The sequence below is a fragment of the Trachinotus anak genome, unplaced genomic scaffold, assembly GCF_046630095.1.
Source record: "Trachinotus anak isolate AG129_WGS33_773 ecotype Australia unplaced genomic scaffold, CSIRO_AGI_Tana_v1 ptg000004l, whole genome shotgun sequence".
NCBI lineage: Eukaryota > Metazoa > Chordata > Actinopteri > Carangiformes > Carangidae > Trachinotus > Trachinotus anak.
Window position 1 is genome coordinate 13,455,758 of NW_027273855.1, and position 21,478 is coordinate 13,477,235.

General features: G+C 40.2%; 2 protein-coding genes across 3 annotated transcripts in view; one reads left to right on the top strand and one right to left on the bottom strand.

The window, feature by feature from the left end:
* Positions 1 to 15,430, top strand: part of stat6 (signal transducer and activator of transcription 6, interleukin-4 induced) — a 28,091-nt gene extending 12,661 nt beyond the window's left edge. The window contains exons 5-20 of one of the 2 annotated variants that reach the window (XM_071476103.1): positions 2,123 to 2,309; positions 3,912 to 4,012; positions 4,616 to 4,764; positions 7,075 to 7,191; positions 7,333 to 7,500; positions 8,089 to 8,176; positions 8,261 to 8,383; positions 8,666 to 8,758; positions 10,931 to 11,134; positions 11,218 to 11,312; positions 11,407 to 11,540; positions 12,148 to 12,297; positions 12,400 to 12,460; positions 12,572 to 12,652; positions 13,709 to 13,825; positions 13,921 to 15,430. In XM_071476103.1, coding sequence (XP_071332204.1) covers positions 2,123 to 2,309; positions 3,912 to 4,012; positions 4,616 to 4,764; positions 7,075 to 7,191; positions 7,333 to 7,500; positions 8,089 to 8,176; positions 8,261 to 8,383; positions 8,666 to 8,758; positions 10,931 to 11,134; positions 11,218 to 11,312; positions 11,407 to 11,540; positions 12,148 to 12,297; positions 12,400 to 12,460; positions 12,572 to 12,652; positions 13,709 to 13,825; positions 13,921 to 13,981 — 1,929 coding nt within the window. In that variant the 3' untranslated portion in view covers positions 13,982 to 15,430. The remainder of the gene's footprint in view (positions 1 to 2,122; positions 2,310 to 3,911; positions 4,013 to 4,615; positions 4,765 to 7,074; positions 7,192 to 7,332; positions 7,501 to 8,088; positions 8,177 to 8,260; positions 8,384 to 8,665; positions 8,759 to 10,930; positions 11,135 to 11,217; positions 11,313 to 11,406; positions 11,541 to 12,147; positions 12,298 to 12,399; positions 12,461 to 12,571; positions 12,653 to 13,708; positions 13,826 to 13,920) is intronic. The other variant, XM_071476104.1, reaches the window with a different exon arrangement.
* A 2,221-nt stretch (positions 15,431 to 17,651) lies between these two features.
* On the bottom strand, positions 17,652 to 19,915 carry mipa (major intrinsic protein of lens fiber a). Its single transcript, XM_071476105.1, has 4 exons — positions 19,181 to 19,915; positions 18,745 to 18,909; positions 18,541 to 18,621; positions 17,652 to 18,428 (listed from the first exon to the last, which is right to left on the bottom strand). The coding sequence occupies exons 1-4, from the start codon at positions 19,538 to 19,540 to the stop codon at positions 18,243 to 18,245; spliced, it is 792 nt and encodes a 263-aa protein (XP_071332206.1). The 5' UTR covers positions 19,541 to 19,915; the 3' UTR covers positions 17,652 to 18,242.
* Positions 19,916 to 21,478: the final 1,563 nt, after the last annotated feature.

Sequence of the window (21,478 nt, forward strand, 5' to 3'; positions counted from 1 at the left end):
CAGTCCTCACAGAAGCTGATGTATGACGTCACAGCCTCTGTGAACTCATCCAGACTGTTGGAAGCAGTCCTGAACACTTCCCAGTCAGTGCAGTCCAAACATGCCCGCAGATCCTCTATGGCTTCACTGCACCACTGCTTTGATGTCCTCGCAACAGGTTTACACAGTTTTAGTTTCTGCCTGTATGTGGGAATCAGGTGGACCATGACATGGTCAGAGTGGCCCAGTGCAGCCCGGGGGACGGCGTGATAAGCACCACTGATTGTGGTGTAACAGTGGTCCAGAGTGTTCCCCTCTCTGGTCGGGCAATTAACAAACTGTCTGTATTTGGGCAGTTCATGACTGAGGTTCCCTTTGTTAAAGTCACCAAGGACAATAACTACGGAGTCCGGGTAGGTCTGCTCCACACACAGTATCTGGTCGGCGAGCGCCCGCTGTGCCTCCTGCACGTTGGCCTGTGGTGGGATGTAAACACCGACCAGGATGATTGAGGTGAACTCACGGGGGGAGTAGAAGGGCCTGCAGTTTATGATGAAAGTCTCCAGGTCAGGAGAACAGTGCTGCAGGATCACTGTCACGTCTTTGCACCAGCCACTGTTTGCATAAAAGCAGATTCCTCCACCTTTGGTTTTGCCGGACAGCTCTGTGTCGCGATCCGCTCTGAAGAGTTGGAAGCCGGCCAGCTCCAGCGCAGAGTTCGGAATCGATCCACACAGCCACGTCTCCGTGAAGCACAGGACGGAAGATGAGGAAAAGTCTCTGTTCTTCTGCACCAGTAGCTGAAGTTCATCCAGTTTGTTGGGCAGTGAACGCACGTTGGAGAGAAAGATACCTGGGAGAGGTGTGCGGAGTGCGCGCCGGCGGAGACGCGCAAGCGCACCGGCACGTTTTCCTCTCCTCCGGCGTTTCACTGCGAGAGCAACGGTCAGTGCACCTCTGACCAAAATGTTCAATAATCCCACAGATGAGTCGAGAAAAGTAGGAAAAAAATCCACTGGAGTTGTTTCTCTGATATTAATGAGCTCTTCTCTGGTGAAAGAGCTCCGGAAACCAAAGCAGAAAACTGGATTTATAAAGAAAATAAGGCAAAAAAATGCGCACCATTTTAAGGAAGGGGAAAACAGCAGGAACGCAATGGAGGGAGAAGCAAAGCTTGCACATCTGTTTCTCTTCTGTGTGGTATATGTGTACAGATCCATGAAGACAACATACTCCCAAAGTTTTGGGGGCATGGGGTGAAAAAAGTGCTAATTTTTAAACTGTTTTGTTTGGCAGTATTTTTCCTCCTGCAACTGTTAGTCAGTTAGAGTCAGTTTTCTAAGGTGGTCAGTAGTTTTGTTAAGTGACTCGCGCTTTAATATCTCCAGTCAGCTGTTTGTTTGTTTCTGATATTATTGGTTGAGCAGATTCTTTAATGACAATGCAGTTACATCTGGCTATACAAAGCAACAAAAATTGCACACTGATTCACAACATTTGTTGAAAAATCAAACCTAGGGGACAAACAATAAGCCAACATAGATGTTATCAGAATGCTAATATGAACAACAGCTGGATCCAGAATGTCAGAGCATCTTGGGAAAGGGCAAAGTTACATAAAGCAAGCCTGATTTGATTTCCATTCTTCATTGAAATGAGCTGCCTGAATAGAAATGTTTGGGAATTGCGAACTGAAGATTTACACAAATATGTCTAGATCCAGTGTAACTTACTTTTCTTGTCCGTTGCTAGTAAAGGTCCATAAATCCAAATAGAAATCATCGAAAAAAAGATGCTCCTTTGTCCAGAACTTGCCTGGGAAGAGTCATGTTTTTAAATTTTCTTCAGTCGCTGAGAAATCCAGTGATAGTTGTTTGTATATCTATGGGAAAACAGGAACTACTAATAGCTAATTCAGCATGCTCGCCAATTTTTCAAGTGTCAATCCATGGCTGACTAACTGATTCCATGGAAATAAAAGGCTTCCTGCTTACAACTCCCCTACTTCTCAGGGAGAAATAGATTGTTTTGAGTTGAATTAGTTTTTTAGATAATTTCCACTATTAATTTATTTTTAATAGTGTTGTGTAAAGCAGCAGCGACTTCAGCACTTACAATGCAAATTTATACTCTTCCATGTTAGCAGCCCGCTCAGATCCCCACCCAACCACAGTACCAACAGTACCCGAACAGAGAGACCGCGTTCCCCAACATGCAGGATGTAGACCACCTGGTTCTGAAAGTGCTGGAGGTCCAGGACATCCGACAAAAGATGCACCAGCTGCAAGAAGAGCTCAACTGGGAGAGACAGAACTATGAAGGTTTACAAGGTGAGAGAAACACGCACACACACAAACACAAGGTAGACACAGAGATTTTCTTCAGAAATGCCCTGCTTCTTGTACACAGTTGTACTATGAGCAGCTTTGTACATAGGGCCACATAGCTCTAGTGACACAGCTAGAGCTTACATCTCTTACATCAGCTCTAACCAACAGAGAAACTGGACTAAGGTTAATTTGGTTCCTCTTTCAAAATAAACCGTAATTTCTATATGAATTTGTGGTTTCACTTTATTTTCAGTTTAGTTTTCTAAGATTTTTCAACCATCTCGGTTTTTCTTTAGAAACCTACCCAAAGTAAAGTTTTTGCTCAGTTTGGGGAAGGAAAGTGTACACATACACAACACTGGGCGCGCTCACTCCTAGAGCTGAAATGATTCATTCATCATTATTCCATCAGCAAACTGCGATGTGAAGTTTCAGCTTATAGCAATAGTGAACAGTGAAAATAATTTTTAGCTGCAGCCCCATTCAGTTTATTATTTAATTATCATTTTAATATGGCTTCTGATTGGCTGCATTCTGTTTAGCCAAGGGACATGCTCACTCACTGACATGGCTTATGTGTCTCGTTAAACTCTTCAAAAGGACAACAGGAAACTCAGTACCGATCACACAAATTTTATTCTTTAGATAACAAAGAGCAACCCCCCTCCCCTACAGAACTGTTGCACATTCCCCGAGTCATTGGCACGCATTTTTGTATTGTATATATTTATATTTTCTATGATATTTTTTTTTTATTAAGTGAGCTGACCTGCAGCTGACCTGTTTTATCTTTGTTTATATTGTTTTCCTTCTTAACTATGTTGAAAACCTACCTGGCAATAAACCAGATTCTGATTCTGACTCTAAAGTCCTGTTTTGCATATTGTGATATCAATTCACATGTGTAGTCAGAACGTGATGTGCTCACTTATTTTTAGAAGACAGAATAAAACTGAGTGATCAGTGGTGTCACAAGCTACTACAGCTGCTACTACTCCCACAATAATTTTTGTATTCTTCCCTCTACTCTGACACTTCCTAAAAAAATGAAAGTGACTTCATAGCCTTTCCACTCAATACTGCTCACCTGGAAATCCCCGGCTCCTCCCACATGCTATAAACAGTGTCCTCCAATTTGCAAAAACATAAAAGGGATGTGTACATAAGAAAATCAACAGAAAACAAAGTGTTAACATTTCAGTCTGTTTCAATGTGACATACATGAACTATTTTCTTTTTTTTTTTAGATCTTTTAAAATACTTTTTCAATGTACATTGCAAGTACTGCGCTACTATATACTATATCAGCTGTACATATCTATGTCTGTCTGGTGTGGTCTTGCCTGGGCCTGTGTTTCTGGCAGGTTCACGTGTTGCTCAGTCCAACCTGTTCAAGTCAGTGTTTAGCAAGAAGTTTGTTTTTCCTTCCCTCTGTTTCTTCATTGAAAAATAACAGGATGATGTTTTTACTTTTTAATGGCCACTGTTTCCTCCATCCACATGCAGTAGAGAAAGTGTACTTTATATTTCTTTTTCAATAAATACAGTATTATCCTGTAGCACACAAAGGACTCACCGTGATATTCTTTGTTGTTTGAACAGGGCCTATCCAGCAGAATGGACTGGATCCCACAAAGTCAGAAATCCAGAAACTCCAGAACCACATCCAGCAGCTGGAGTACAATGTGAAAGCTATGGCCACGGTGAGCCTGGACATGACTTCTGCTGCCAGTGCCAACATTACCGGCACCTTTAAGGAATTTTGTTTGTTTTTTTACCATACATTTCTGAATTAAAGTCGTACAGTATTAAAAAAATGTAGACTAATTTGCCAAGTAGAAAGCCTCTCTAAGGCCAGAGCTTGATGTTTTTACTAGTCTGATGCTAATTATCACACTAAGGTAGAGGTTCATTAGGTATGTCTCTGGTAATAGCAAATATCTGTAGATTCTGGCCCCAGTGCAATATTTTTTCTTTATCTGTCACCATCTGCCATTATAAATTCAATCTCTTTAGGTTTTTTAAATGTTGCCCAGACAAAATAAACAAACGGTAGACAATAGCTTAGCTCTCCACATTTCAGAAGGTTGCATTTTATACATTTTACAGACAAAAAAACTAAAACAATCCACAGATAAATCACACAGTCTAATGTTAATTTGAACTAACTCGAAAATACTTTGTATGTATGGAGGTACAGTAAGTAATATTTCTCTTTGTGTGCATGAAGATTATCAGCATGCACTTTTATCCATGTCTGCCAGTGCGAGGCAGTTTGATGTGTTTTGTTTGATTGGTTGTTGCAGAAGCGTTTTCAGCTGCTGCAGGAGTGTGTAGACTGTCTGGACCAGTGTCAGACCCGCCTGCTCAGCAAGTTGAAGACGTGGAGGTGGGAGCAGCACAAGGCCACTATCGGGCATCCCTTCGATGAAAATCTTAACCCCCTGCAGACCTGGTGAGGTGCACCCCGCTCCACTTATTGCCGTCTGGACTGACTGCCACTGTGTTACATTGCTTTTATCCCTTCCTAGTAAAAGCACACACCTAATTAAACATTACACATTACACGTAACCAAAACAACCTTTGACACATGCTTATTATGCCTCCATGCCAGAAACAGCCATGGCTGGAGGCATTATGATTTCAGGTTTATGTTTTTGACTGTCCGTCTGTCTGTGGTGACATTTTATATCCAAAATTTCCATGTTTTGAGGAGGGGTTCCCGGCGAGGTTGGGTGCCCCCTGTTTTTCTGAATTGCTGGAGGAATTGTTTCCTTATAGATCTCTTCTTTGGTTTTCCCTGAACCTCCATCTGATTTTCTAGATTCATTGATCTGTACATCAGTCCATCCCTAGATTCTGCTGTCTCTTGTTCCTTGTTGTCCAGAACCGTCCTGGATATTGAGAGAGTCCAGGAGGCAGGACTATTCCTCACGCCTCTGGAGCCTTTCCTTGCTCAGGTCTTCTTACACCTGGATCAACTCTGCCTTAAGGCTGGAGGTTGCCTGTATTTGCTCTGGTCATTTTTGGCATTTTGACTTTGGAGGTTTCCCCAACCTGTCCTGCTATGCATGTCTTGGGCCTGTTGTGTGGTTGTCACTGTCAATCCAATGGCATAGTTGACCCAACAAGTCAAAGATATCGTCTGAGGCAAAGTCCTCTGTTCTGTCTCTGTTTTCTGCTCCCTCCTTTGTGTGCTATTTCAGTGTCCTCTCTGGAGTGTATAGTAGTCTGTTCCAGTGAGCTTCAGGAAGGCCTTCAAGTTAACTCCCTCTAGGATATTTGTGGTTCTCCAGGGGTTGAATGACTGAGGTCTTTGGCCTGGCATACATGCTTCTTCATCAGTAGATTATGGTTTTTTCCTCTCTCCCTCCATAGATGGCTGTTTTTTGGCTCTGGAGACTCCTTCTCTGTGTTTAGGACTTCACTGTCTTTGTTTCAGGAATGCAGGATGTTTTTTTTTAGTTTATTCCTTCCTGTCGTACTGTTGTTTGTTCCACTGGTGTTCATATTGAGATTTGTGTTGTTGTTGATCAAAGGCATGTTACATGTATCACATGAAACTTTGGTTTTCAAGTGTAGTATCTTGCCATATTTTGTTACATGTTGTTTTTTTCATATACATTTCAGTTAACGAATATACAATATATCTCAAAATATGGTGTGGTTCAGTTATCACAGCACTTTGGCATTAACGTGGAGAAATGTATTGTTTGGTAAACTGTTGAAATACCCTCTGTTTTGAATAGTCTTCAGACATCTCAGATCCTATTTCTTTTGTTGTTTATTGAGTAGCCAGGTGTCAATTTCATATTAGCCAATCAGAGATGAGTAGTGTTGGCAGTGGCAGGCAGTGTTGTGCATGAACACAACGAAATGAGTGCATTCATTGAACATGCTTATGTTTTTGGTGAATGGTGAAATGAGCATTTCTGTTTGCAACTAACGAACAAGAATGTGAGTGCTGTTAACTCTCACAGACTACAAGGTGGCAGTAACGCACCAAAAAGCTGTTTGCCAACTGTCAAAAATCATCAGAAGAAGAAGAATTGTAATTTTTTTTTTTTTTTTTACAGTGGCGCCTGAGGACACGTGTTATCTTTTTTTGCCCACCCGAGGTGGGCGAAGACTTGTCCTGTTTCTGATTGGCTTACTTTGATTTTCTTACCCTAACCATGAATAATAATCACTCCTCATGCCTAAATCTTACCAACCCAAACGACAAAGGAAATGAGTCCTAGAGTACAATCAGAGGCAGGGCAAGAGCAGGTCTTTCTTTTCACTTTTTGTATAATGAAAATGTATAGAGCTGAATTACATTTGTAATTTGTAATGTTTTCCTGCTTTATGACAGTCTTTAACATATACTTACTTGACAAATAACCAAGTCCAGTTGCTTTCGATTTAAAATTCCTTTGAGATACTATGACCTGGACAAATGAGAATATTCACAGGCTTATATACTCACTTGGTTTTTCTTGGCTTTTAAAAGTAATCTCTGTCTATGACTCTATAGTTGTATATAGTAGTTAATTTGCAGAATTAAACATCTACATTATTACTCATTCAGTCATTCATTCAGTGAAATAAAGCTTGAAAAAATAAAATGAATAAATTAATGAAATAAAAACTGTTATTAGTATAGCTTATCAACATATGAGGAAGTCAGATTATTAATGCAGCACAAAATCTTATGCTTTTCTGGTTCAGGTATTTTACTTTCTTTCTTACTCCCTCATTGTCTTTGCATATTTTTTCTGTTAGGTGTGAGCAGCTGCTCGGTGTGAACGGGAAGCTGAGACAGGAATTGATGTTGATAGTGGAACCGATCCCAGAGCTCCAGGAAAGGCTGGGACAACTGTTGCAGGTTCTGATTCAAAGGTAGGACAGTCACACTGTTTTCCTTTCTGTGTATTTTCATTTGGAGAACTGTGAAAGAAAGTCAATTCATTTGATTCACAAACAGTAACAAATAAGTTTCATGCATTTATTCCTCACATGTGTTACCGATGTCTGCTTCAGCTCTCTTGTAGTGGACAAGCAGCCCCCTCAGGTCATTAAAACTCAGTCAAAGTTCTCCACCACTGTGCGATATCTACTGGGGGAGAAAGTAGCTCCTGGGAAGCCTGTGGTGCTGAAGGCGCAAATCATTAATGAACTGCAGGCTAGGAACCTGGGAAGTGTACCCGGGTGAGTCATATAAACAGTACAACATGGTGGATTAAAGTTTCAGACTTGATCTTAATTGGTTTTAATTGTATTCAGTGCTTTTCTTCACCTGTAGTGCCCTTTATGGAAGAAAACATAAGTGTTTTTGGATTCCTTTTGGTAATTAATCCAGTTGTTCTTTAATTAAAGGTGAAAATCTGTGCCTCGAAACAGTCAACACAATAATCAGGGAATCTGAAATAAGTTGATGATGTGAAAGCTTCAAGATATGCATTTGATTCGGTCATTAAAACTGCTATTTACACCATTATCTCATTATAACTCCATTATCCTACATGATAATAAAATTTGGTTGTATATTGCTTGATATACAGGGACCTAAAAATAATTAAAATAAGGATACAACAGTAGTTGGTTTTGTGCAAAGATGACATGTTTTTTGGTATGTTTTATAAAAATAACATGGTGGCTCAGACTCAGTTCCCTGTATTCCTATTATACTTCTGAAAAGTATTTGTGAATTTGAGAAATCGTAATCTTACATCATGCATGACAGTCATACTTGTTGTTTTGTGTTTTGTGTTTTGCCATCTGTTATGTTGCCTGCAGTGATAATGTTGGGGAACTGATCAACAACACAGCCATCCTAGAACACAACACGGCCAGCAAGAGCACATGTGCCACCTTTAGGAATATGGTATGTACTTGTCTTGATTTACCAGCCTAGACTTAATTATTGCTCAACCTTGTTATCAAATGTAAACTTGTTTTGGTTCAACAGTCTATCAAGAAGATCAAGAGAGCTGACAGAAAGGGATCAGAGTCTGTGACAGAGGAGAAATTTGCTCTCCTGTTCTCCACAGAGATCACCATCACAGGCTGTGACACTCCCTACAGGATACAGGTGTGGCACTTTACATTGCTCAGCTTTACATCCTGTTGCTGTGTTATTTTGCTCCGAACACAATTGCATCTGATTTTCTCTCATATCATTTGTCAGCACACAAGATTTATTAAATGCCTACAGCAGTGATTGGCTGCACTGATCTTAAAACTATGCGGTCATATACACAAGATTTCAAATTTTGTAGCAGAACAAAATTGTAAACTTTATCAGAATGTTACGTGTAACGTGTATTTTCAGCAGGAACTTGACTAAGACAAATTGTTATGTTATTACTTATAGACGATCTCACTGCCGGTGGTCGTCATTGTCCATGGAAGTCAAGACAACAACGCTCTGGCCACCATCATATGGGACTGTGCTTTTTCTGAACCAGTAAGTGTCAGATTATTCTTGTTACTTTTTTTTTTTTTTTGCCTACCGTTACGTCCTGTCGTTTTTTATTACTTTTTATCACTGACAACATTTGTCTCTATTTTAGTCAGGCATTTCATGTGGAATAGACTATTATATGAGTGTAAAATATGTACAGCATTAATGTCCGTCTCTCCCCACAAGGAAAGACCAAGATCAGTGGGGAGGGATGATAATAGCGACCCCCATAGGGGAACATAGGTGAGGTGGGGCTCATGAAATGCAATATATAGCAGCAGCAGCAGCAGAGGCAGCAAGTGGCAGTGTAGCACTAATAGGTTAAGTGCAATGATGACAAGGGTGCATTGGGTAGAGAGGAGGATGGTGTGTGCAGTGGTCGGCTTGATTCATGATACGAATGCAATATACAGGTTCAGCTTGTAGTGCAGTTGATTCTCAAGTTGTTTTGATAATGATTTAAATTGAAATAAGCAAATGTCCTGTAGTCAGTTAAGAACCTGAAAAGAGGCTAGCTTGTTCAGCCATGAACTACTCCAAGAAACACAAGCTGAAGCTTTTGGAACGGCCCTTACAGTCTCACGACTTCCCGACTTGAACAAAAATCTGTGGGTAGATCTCAAACACTGCCATGTGTGCAAGCCAAGATAAAAATGTCTCCAAAGATGGTCTGCAGGAGGAGGGAGTCAAAACTCCCAAATCAACAACAGAAAGGGTGCTACAAATATGTTTGCAAGCTGCGATATTTGCCATACTTTTGTTTTTAAACATACCAATATTGAATGCAATAATAATAATATAATAATCATACACAGACAGGGAAAATATAAGGAGGATAGTGTGTCAGAAAAAAAAATGTGGACACAGTTGCTTAAAGACTGTAATTGGTATTTCAATAAAGAAGTATGTAACAATATTTATTGATGTTAGCATCACAAAGATGTTCGCATCACAAAGATGCAAACATCAATTGGAAAGAACATTGGAAAGAACTTTCACCTGAGCCTCCCTGAACGTCATGGAGGTCTAAGTGGTAAAGGGGAGGTGATGGGTTGTGTAAAAGTGGGTCTGAAAGACAGAATGACTGAATTGCAATGATATTTAAAGAACAACAGAATACACTGACAGTCACTGTCAGAACAGGAGCTCAGAGGTTTAGATGTAATTATGATAAAATAAATAGCAAAATAAGCTGACACCTAAATCCAGTGCTTTAAGTTGAAATATTTAGACATTTTAGGTAATATGCTAATTCTCTTTCTGATGGACTTAGATGAGAAGATCCATACCTCTCTCATACCTGTCTGAAATATGAAGCTACAGCAGAGTGCCAGTTAGCTTAGAAAAGAAAACAATAAACATTGAAAGTTAACACAATATGCATGTCGTACCAACACCTCTAAAGCTCACTAATTAATGTGCCATATCTTGTTTGTTTAATCTTTACAAAACCCAAGTGTAAAAACATCAATTTGCTGTTTCATGTGGTGTCATGTGCCAGATTATTTGCTGCAAATCCTGAGGTCTCTGCTGGCTGTAGTTTTATATGTGATGAACAGAAAGCCATATGACCATATTGTATCTCATGTGTGACATATAGGCCTTTGTCTAAAAGACTTTGACACAGCAGGAAAATCACGTGAAAATAATGATATCATTGATGGCTGCATTACATTTATCTGCTACAACTGCTACAACAGTGGCTCTGTTAGGTTACGCTATGACAAGTCCAAATGTCTGTTAATGAGTTTCCATAAAGGCAGAACCACAGTCATGCTTACATCCCATTATGTGGTGTTATCATCATACTCAAACATGAAAACTCATAAACATCTTATGCATAAAATATTGTTTGGAGCTTGATCAGTCTCCATTATTGAGCTGAAAGTGAACCACAGACTTGCAGTAATGTGCGCACAAGCTTTATGGTCCTGGATGAGTTTCCTGTTTATTGTTTTCTTTTCTCTGCCAAATCCAAGTGTCTGCTGGAATTAGTCTGATGTGGTCTGTCAGAAATAAGTAGATTTTTTTTGAATGCCTAACCACTCAAAACAAAATGACCAATGTCTACAATAAACATTTCTTCTCTTCATCCCTTTTCACTTCAGTTTCTTTTGTCCTGCCAGTGAATATCAGTGTTTTTGTTCATGTCAGCCTCTTTGTTGTTGTCATCAGGACAGAGTGCCATTCGTGGTGCCAGAGCGCGTGCCCTGGAGGATGATGTACAGCACTCTCAACAGTAAATTCACCTCTGAGGTACAGACACAGCACAATCTGGACCACTACAACCAGCACTTCTTGGCCCAGAAGATATTTGACAAACCTGACTTTGCAGATGACTTCAGCAACATGATGGTTTCCTGGGCCCAGTTTAATAAGGTACACTCAGGTGTATGTAGTTTTGCGGAAACCTACATATACTGACATACAATCATATCTCACAGTGGCTTTCAATCTTATAGGAGGTTCTCCCTGGTCGACCGTTCACATTCTGGCAGTGGTTTGAGGGAGTAATGGATCTGACCAAGAAGCACCTGAAAACTTACTGGAGTGAAGGGTGAGCAGATTCTACTGCTATTTCAGTAGTTAATATTAGAAACCTGTTACAGCATACAACAATGACAAGTATTTGCAATGTTTTGCTCCATTAGGCTGATATTTGGTTTCATTGGGAAGCAACATCTACACCTGATTCTCAAAGACAGGCCCAACGGGACATTCTTGCTTCGCTTCAGTGACTCTGAGATTGGAGGCATAACCATTGCTTATGTGTCTGCTTCTGAGAGTAAGTGATGGTGTTGCACCAGTTTGACTTTGATTATGTTTAATATTTTTGGATTATGATGAAGCTTAAGTACATACCCAGTAAATTTAGTGTTAACATGGTCATGAGGGAAATCACGGTCAATCATTATCATAAAGAAACTTGTAACTTTTGATAAGCGCGGTTTAACTTTTGATCACGTTACCTGATCTTGTGCCTAAATTAAAACAGATTTAGTATTTTTTTTAATCTTTAGACCATTGCAATACATGCGGATATAATTTTTTTTGTAGTTTTTATCATATTTTTGGACAGCCAGACATGTTTTAAAAGTAGAAAGACCATATATTTTTTAAATATTTTTTTAGTTTCTATATGTGCATTGTACCTGCATTAGTTTTTGCAACAGAGCATTATTTTTGAAAGTTAGAGCCTTTTTGGTTTCAAAAAATTCAAGAGATACATTATTATAACATCTTATGATAATAGCAGTCTGTTCTACATAGTGCTGATGTCCCACAGGTGGAGCAGTGGATGATAGAGGGAATATAAAGTATGAGTAACTCACTTTTCTCCCTCCCTCCCTCCATTGATATGCACTGACACATCAAACATTTTTTTCTCCTAGATGGGGGCCAGAAAATCCAGAATATCCAGCCCTTCACCAAGAGAGATCTTGAGATTCGTAGCCTTGGTGACCGCATCCGTGACATCAATCACATAACGCACCTGTATCCCGAATTTCCTAAACATGAAGTTTTCAAAAAGTTCTACTCAGGTAATGGTCTTCATGCACAGAGTCAGTTTTATGTTCTGAAGTTGAACAGGCAACTAACAGATGGAGTTCTTCTTTTTTTTTCTCTGCTGTTGTGTGAAACAGAGCCTCAACCATCATCCGTTGGGGGTTACATCCCTGTGTCACTGCATACTAAAGTGGGCATGTAAGGAAGTTTTTATTACAAAGTAACCATTTCATATGATGCACTTTAAGTACATTTGAGATTAATAGAAAACACTGGGAACATGTCATGTTTGTGTGTGCGTATGTGCAGGGAAGCCGGCTCAGCCACACCCCCGCCTCCCATGATGACACCTCTGGGTGATAACCCTCACAGCTCTGTTAACTTCCCTGTGTAAGTGTCACATCTACACATTTTTCTCATTCACTTTATTCCCATGGCATTAATCCTGGTGCTGTGTTTTATCAGCTAGGGACCAGTCTGCTACCACTGACAACATTTACGTTATGTTTATGTCTGCTCATTTATGTTTGTGACCTCCAGGATGCTCCCAGGAACCAATGAGATACTGTATTTAATAAAACTGCTGAAAATTTGTGAAATTGAGAGTAAAAGTGAAGTCCAAAATGTAGGAGGCAGTTTTGCCCTTATATAAATAAAATGCCAAAGTCCTACTTTTAAAGTCTATTGAAATGAAAACACTTAAGTATACCATTTATATTTATGTTACTTTTAAAAGTAAAGGCCTTTGTTCTTAATCACTTGGCGGCTGTTGCTCCAAACACTCTCTTACACATTCTCATGAAGCAGTATCATCATCTTTGAAAAGTTCTGGTTTGGATATTGCTCGTCTGCACAGCAATAGGCACAGTTTTTAGAGATGGACCTGTGAAGTTAAATTGAAATATTTCAGTGTTTGTTTTTTTAGAAGAATCTTTAAAGATTATGTTGCAGTAGTTGCTGGTACACATGTACTACTGTCTTACATTTAAAGTTTATTGGCTTGGACTTTGGTCATGCGTTACATTAACCTACAGATAGATAGATAGATAAATACTTTATTAATCCCTAGGGGAAATTCAAAATAGTAGTCCAGCAATTCACTAATGTATTCAGTTAAGATTTCATCGTCTGTAAAGTCTCATTAAATAGAGAATCTAGGTAAATCAAATATGTTCTTAATACCCAGATAGCAAAATTATGTTTAAGTAATATCTTATTCAAAAAAATGAAAAACAAAAAACAAAATTATTTTGCAGTTATTTCTTTGCTTTAAATGGTCATGAACAAAAAACATTACCCATAAATTTGACCAGTGTCAGTTTTTTACTCCACTTTTTGAGATCCAAAAGACTGAAGAACGCTTGTATCTCACACTGATACTGGTTATTAGTGAATCTACTGTAAGGACCCCAGTGGTAGTTCTCATATTCCTGCTGTTTGTTTCAGGCGTCAGTTCCAGCAGCCGTTCAGCCCACAGGAGTCCATCAGTCAAGACATAATGGAAACTGCAACTAATCCTGATGTGGACTTCCCCCCAAACACCCCTGTTGTCTTCAATGAAATGTAGGTTTAATTTTCATATCAGTGCATGAAATCCATGGCCATGTTGTTTGCATTTTCCAAAAATACTTTTACACAGTTGTTGTTCTGTTGTCCAGTCCCGCAGGTAACAATATGGACCTAGATTTGGACAGTATTCTCCAGACTCTGAGTAATTAAGAAGACTTCCCATCAAAGCTGTTTTTGGAGTACAAAGCAGACGTCGAATAAACACCAGAGTCAAACTCATCTTTCTTACTGTTATATGAGAGACATTGCCATTGTTTGTGCAGACATTCTTCCTTCGCTTTCATCATCTCCAGCCATTTACATCTTCTGCTGCTTTTGAGTATAAACTTTGTGGAGACAAATTTGATTTCTCTGGGACTCAGTGTGTTGAGCTGCTAAAAGCAGGGAATCCTTTTGAAGGCAAAGTAAAAACTGTCAACAAATCAGAGTGAAGAGTACTGTCATCGCTGTTCGTCGCGGATTTCTTTGTTTGGTTTGCCTGCATCTAGGAACATAAGTGGATTACTGTATAGATTACAGTGCTTTTCCAACAACAACCAAACATGTGGGACAGCAGACAGCCTGGCACTCATGGAAAGGTACAGGGACCCGGACATCGCCACTCAGTGCACAGTGAGCTAGTGGAGATTATTTTTTAGGCTGTGAAACATATTGCATGTTGTCCTTTGTGCTTGTTGCATGTTGTTTTTAGTCGTGATGAGGGAAGCCTATTTGAATGGCAGATCATTATTGTACATAACTCTTCCTTGTGATTGAAAAGCCTTGCTGATCCTCAGCTATTGTATGTTATACACTCACAGTAATGAACAGTTTGCATGGTTAATGCTTCATAACTCAGCAATGAGTCAGTCAGTGTTTGTGGCTCTGACGTGTTGTGTGGCGTGGTGAGGATGAGGAACATAAAAGGAACAATAAGCTTTTCCATCACTGTTGAGTGTGAAACTACACTTGATGGACATTTACAAAGGAAGTGGTGATCATAATGGTGGTGGGCAATGCTTATATTATGTATTATATGAGATATAAGTATGTATCCCAGTAATTGAGTGTAAATGTTACATATTCTATGTTTCAGATATTTTATTTCTCCTTTTAGATGCCCTAATGCAAAAATAATACTCTTTCTGTGACGTACTCTATATCTGTCTTCAGTCGAATAATGATCAAAAGATTATTCCCAAAACTATCTGTCATTTACTCTATTCATCTTCTCAGATTAGATGTTGTTTTATGTGACTAAATGTAGGTAATGTTGTTTGGAGACTCACATAACATGTCAATGTGCCTTTTTAATGTGTTGTGTTGTTAGAGCTGTGTAATCTTAAATATTAAAACAGCTGTTCAGAATTAAATGAAAAGAAAAGAAGTAATTAGCACTGCAGTTAAGAGGAAACGTTCTGACTGGAGATACATTACCTTTGCTTCATGGGAGCTCTATGTTTAATTTTGTTCTGATTTTAGCAGATTTTATTTGCATCTGAATATCTATCAAAACCAGTCCTCCCCATAAACTAATATTTTGGTTTTATAAGAAGCTTTGCACTACCTAGCATCACTGTCAATGTTGTGCATGTGATAATATAAGTGTGTTGGAAGTGATGTGTGTACCTGTGTGTTCGCTGGATGATAGCCTTTTATATCATGTGGATTGATGTTTGGGTAAATCACTCTGAGGCTACTACTACAATCCAAATTATCTTACAACTATGGTGACAAGTAAAATCTCAGTTTTTCGCAAAATATCAAAAATATTTTTGTGAATTTATTTACAAGAACTTATTTCCCTTAAGTCAACCTTGACAGGTTCACAGCAGTTTGTGGCAAACTTTCAAACACTGGTCATGGAGGAGTATGTCCTGTATAAGCAGTTGCAGAAAGACACTTTCACTGCCTCTGTAGTTTCACAGTAATAACCTTATCTGATTGGCAAATGTTAATGTAAATGGTTTCTGAGTTTAGTTCTCAGAAGTGAATATGTTATGATAACTGGAGATACTTTGGTGTAGGTCTCTCCTGTATGGTACCATCTATTTAAACCAAATATTTTCTACAGTGACTCTAAAAGAAAAACACACAAAAAAGGATTGAAAACATAAGAATTTTTGGATTTTTTTGACATATAAAAATAATAAATCAGTGGCATTGAGATTCGGAAGGTATGCCTAGTATCATAAAGGCTGTCCATTGAATGAGAGCATATTGGTGTAAAACATAACTGGCATCACTTCCATAATCGATCAGCCAAAGAGGAGACATTGCATAACTAGGATATTATATTTCCTATCCATCCAGTTTCAACAATCATGATTTTTTTTTTTTAAAAAAAGAAAACTTTACACTGTACATCACAAAGCTTTTCCATTAGAAACAAATTCTAATTTCAACATGCCACTAAAATGTAAATTCTACTCAACCACTGCCAGGGAAATCACACTGAAAAAAAAAAGGTTATGCAGAGGAAGCAGAAAGAATCAGCTTACATGTCTGGTTCAATAACTGCTCTGGTGAAATGTGTCAAAATGCTAACTTATCTCAGTGCCCTGTCCCCTTCCCTCCATCCCAGCAGCTTTAGATGTCCCCTCATTAGAGCAGAACAAGATGGCTGCCTCATAAACAAAGGGAGGAGGTAGGGTGAATGAAGGAGGGATGGAAGAGAGAGGGGACACCAGGCCAAAGCAGAGCTTCAACTTCAAAGTTCTTATAGACTGTATGAAAATAGAGGTGTACATTTATCACCCTGTACAAACACACTAAAGATTTCAGTCGCCTCGCGGTGACCTTCTCTCTTCTCCCAAACAGCAGAGAGGGGCTTGACCAATGAAACTATTTCACTCCTAAAGAGCCACCCAGGTCAGTGTAGAAAAGAGAAGGCACCAGGTGTTTGCCAACACCAGCAAGAAGCCACCACACCTCATGCACTCTTTCATTTCTAACCTCCGTTGATGTCACAAAGACCCTTCAGTCGTGTCAACACAATTCAACTAAAAAACACTTGTTCCTTTTGACAGCTTGTCAGGTTTGCTCTCCTTGTTTTTTCCATGGCAGACACTCAAAAGTAAAAGCAAACCAACTATCACACACCTGTACATGAATCAGTGAAAAGCGCTGCTCTAAAGCTTCAGGGACAAAATCATGTCAGAGAGTCACTTAAAATATAACTAAATGTTCTAAATGTGGTCAAAACCTGTACATTTCCCACTGATAAAGCAATGGGTAACAGATTTGGGGGCAGTTGTACCATTTAAATATTTGTAATTGTAACGTCATTGAAGGCTGAGCTCAGAAAAGACCAGATGGTTTTGTGTTTTGTGTTTATTTTGAATATAAATATGAATGTGTGTGTGCTTCATTAGATGAGACACAAATGCTAAACTGAATGAATTTGGCTTCAGGATTTGACTCAAAGGCACAAATAATTTTCATCTGATATAAAAAGGGGAGTACTCTAAACATGGGATCGGTTGAACTTGTGAATGAAACTTTTGCAGTATCAGTTAGGGCATGAAAAAAGGCAGCAACTTTCCCTAAAATAAGTTTGCATGATAAATCAAACTAATAATAATAATAATAATAATAGTAATAATAATAATGATAATAATAATTTGATACAGACAAAGGATTGTGGCAATGAAAAATAAATGATAAATTAAAACAAGCACACAAGCATACACATGCACACAGACATGCATGCACACTCACTCCGTTTCCCTCTCACACACACACACGCGCGCACACACACACGCACACACACACGCACACACACACACACACACACACACACACATACATACAACTAAAAAAAGAATGTGAGCCAAATAAATACTGGTAAAGTACAATACGTACATGTAATTTACCCAAAGTTCATGAAACAAAACAATGAAGGGTGAGATCACACCGGATCAAAATGGAAAAGCATGCAGAAGTCCACTGCTCTACTGTAGCTTCACTCCTAGCAGACTACAAAATAGGGAGAGAAACAGAAAAAGAGATAAAGGGGAGGAAAGATAGAGAGAGAGAGGCCCCTGTCCTGAGCAGTTATAGCCACCTGGTCAGCCAGGAGTGACTGACTCCCTACACCACAGGGCACAGGGTGCTTCCTTCAGTGGCAAGTCTTCTTCTAACCCTCCATCTTTGTCCTGCAGTCCAAGGGGAAGGAGGAAGAGGAGGATGGGTAGATGTGAAATCAGGAGAGATGGTCAGGGCTGTGGGTGCCCCTTTACTGTAATTCAGTAGGTCCAGCTCTGGATGCACAACAAAGAGTTCGGGATCTGTGTTAACATTTGTGGAGGTGGGGAGGAGGTATGTGTGCAGAAACACTGAGTGGGCTGAGGATGGACCGGGAACTGAGGGTGCAGAGTGAGGCATGACAGGTGCGGGATGAGGGTCAGAAAGCCAATCTTCTACTCCAGGCTTATAGGGCCTGTGTCTTGAGCTCGATGGGCTCTCCCCTGGTCTCCTGCTGGCCCTCAGCCTCTGGGGGCCGGATGCCCTTCAGTGTGGCGAGCCTCTCGGACAGACCACGCATACGGGGGAACAGCATAAAGTCATACAGCAGAGCACCCATGGCACCACCAATCATGGGACCCACCCAGTACACCTGTGATCAAAAAAAAAAAAAAGGACTAAGTGCAGAATGTGTCAATGAGTCTGAGGATGTCACATTACTATGGTTTGTACTGGAAAAAGATTTACAGATATGATCATCTTACCCAATGGTTGACAAAATTCCTGACCAGGACAGCTGGGGCAAATGACCTTGCGGGGTTCATTCCTGCTCCGGTGTAGTACATCTAAGTCAAAAACAGAGCGAATATATATGAGAGAATGTATACATATGATGTGATACAATACTCAGATCCTTGTATGAACTGAGTAAGCTGTTCCAAACTTCTTGACCCTAGGTTGGCTCTTACCCCAAGAAGATGCCCCATGAGCACAGAGAAGCCGATGGCAAGGGCAGCAGAGCCCAGGCGTCCGTTGCGCCTCTCGTCAGTCACAGCAAAGATGCAGACAACAAGCTGCAGGGTGAGGAAGATCTCCATGGTGGTGGCCATGCCAAGACTGACACCAGGCTGCAGCTGAAAGATGGAAGGGGGTAAAGAAAGAGTGGTTATATTAATTTTGTCAGTCAATAAAATAACACGCTTTTAAATTTGTTGGATAAGTGATAAATTGTTGTATATATAATGCAGATGCAGTTCTCATACACATCGTGATTTTTTTCCTTTGAATGACCTTATGTTAGACTTCTCAGGTTTTAGACTTATCTAAGGAGCTGGGAGATGGAACCAGTCTGCTTACTTGTATTTATGGACATAGAAAATTCCCACAACTGGCAGATGATCTTACCATGTTGATTGCCAGGTTTCCTCTCATGTTGATGGGTGTGACCCCATAGAGCACGGCAGCACCAGCCAGTGCTCCGAGACACTGGGCTATGATGTAGAAGAAAGCACGGAACAGAGACATCTGGGAGCCAATCAGGTAGGCGAAGGTAACAGCTGGGTTGATGTGACCTCCACTGATGTGGCCGATGGACTGGATGAGGGTGGCAGCCGCCAGCCCAAAGCAAAAGGCAACATGGAGGACATGATAGGGCCCAGTGGTCCAGCGGAGGGCTGCCCCCAGCCCAAAGAATACAAAGAACATGGTGCCATAGAACTCAGCGAACACCGCCCGCCAAAAAGACATAGATCTGAATTCCCACATGGTCAAAAAACAACCTCTAAGCAATGGAGGGATGAAAAGTCAGAAGAAAAAACAAACTAATCAACTACAAGGAGATCCTGCCTCTCCACAATAATGACTGTTTGAGACCGAAAAACACAAAGCAAATGACAAAAATTTACCCTCAAACAGAAATTCCCTCTCTAAAGCTAAATGCAACAACACATAAACTGCTCAACATGGAACTGTGAATAATCTGCTGCTCTGCCTACTGAAATGATTTCTGTCATAGAGAGCTCCTGAGTGGAGCAATACGCCAGTCTCTGTGCATCTATGTGCCAACCCTGCTGGTTGTTAGTAGAAGAACATGGATAGACAAACGTTAAGCATGTCCTGCAGACATTCAGCCTCTTTACCAGAGCAGGGGGAGCTCAGAAGCCTTTTTATAACACCCCAGGGCCAGAGTAGCCCTGCTGATCCCAGGGGAGGGGCCAGCGCACAATACTACGAATCAAAACAAAATCATTTAACCCTTCTCCTGCCCTGACCTCCCACTGTCTGCTCAGAGCAGCAATCATTATGATTCTGGACTAACAGGCTGCAATTTCAAAAGCCTCAGAAATAATCAAAGTGGAGCTTGACAGCACAGTTAGTTTAAAGGGTGCTTTTGAAAGTAGGACTTGTGGTTGACCTTTGGTGGTCAGGGCCAGCAGACAGGTAAACAAAAATGTGGTTGGTGTAGCAATACTGAAAAAAGAAAATGTTTTGCAGCATCTTACATTTACAGGGGGTTTCCCAGCTTTTCAGGGGTTCCACTAGACCTCTGCTGTTACCGGAGGAGGTGGAGAGGTTGAGATGAATGCCACTAACAGCTTGTTTGAAGCACTAATACCAAGAAAGTAGAAAATCCCATTCATAACACCACTGACTGAAAACATCCCTTGAGAAACTGCACATGACTTTCAAACCTGAAAATAGAACAGCAGTGGGCATATGGTGGGCTGCACCTGTAGTGCTGGTAGTAGTAGAGTGCAGAGGTAGTTTTGGTTGTTTTCTAATATTTTTTTTTGATATTTTTGCGCACATAGTATAAATGTAATTGCAGTCTCAACCTTTCACTCAATTTCCATCTTCCTTTCACTGTCTCTGCTGAAATGTGCAATCAACACTTCACATTCACTCTAATCAAAGCTGTGATCGCCAAAGCCCGAGCAATTTCTCAATTTCTCCACTTGTGCTTTGGATTGGTACAAATTAGATTTGTGGCAGCAGAACTGATTAGGCTAGAGTTTTACATTGTGTGTGCTGGACGGGTTTGGAGGCTCAGGTCAGATAAAGCAGTGGAAAATCCACGGTTGGAGAGGAAGAGGGGAGAGCAGGGCCCAGCATTGAGCTTCTGCACTGGAGCATCATGCTGACCAGAGCAGCCAGAGGGACAGCCACAGCCCTTTTGAAAGGATTATGCTGAACTCACTGCTTTTCTCCTTTATGCAGGGAAACAAAATGCTGGCAGTAACAGTTTCTGCTGGTTTCTATGATCTGTTTGTCTAGCTGCCACCGTTGAATCTGTGAATTCCCTTTCCCATTGGGCAGTCGGTCTATATATATATATATATATATATATATATATATATATATATATATATATATATAGTCTCTGTGCCTTAGATACTGCAGAGTCGCATTGGAAAAGCATCAGGAGAATTCACAAATACAATCAGCATACATTTTCATGCCTCAGGGGATGTAGGTTGCCTTTAAAGCTGTTTAGTTCAGCGTGATTTCTTGTATTAATCTCACAGTATCCTGACATTTTAATCTTTTAATGTTTTTTACCTTACATTCCTGGTGAACCGACTCTACCACCACCTCGTGATGGACAGTGTTGGTTATCACTGAAGAAAATATCATTTTTTCCTCAAAAGATAGTATTTATCTTGTTCTGATGCTGAAAGTTTATTAGTTTGCCAGTTTGTGCAT

Coding starts and splice junctions, on each gene's coding strand:
- mipa (XM_071476105.1), bottom strand. CDS start 19,540: ATGTGGGAATTCAGATCTATGTCTTTTTGGCGGGCGGTGTTCGCTGAG. Junction 18,910..19,180: donor GAAACCTGGCAATCAACATG/GTAAGATCATCT, acceptor TCCATCTTTCAG/CTGCAGCCTGGTGTCAGTCT. Junction 18,622..18,744: donor TCATGGGGCATCTTCTTGGG/GTAAGAGCCAAC, acceptor TTTTTGACTTAG/ATGTACTACACCGGAGCAGG.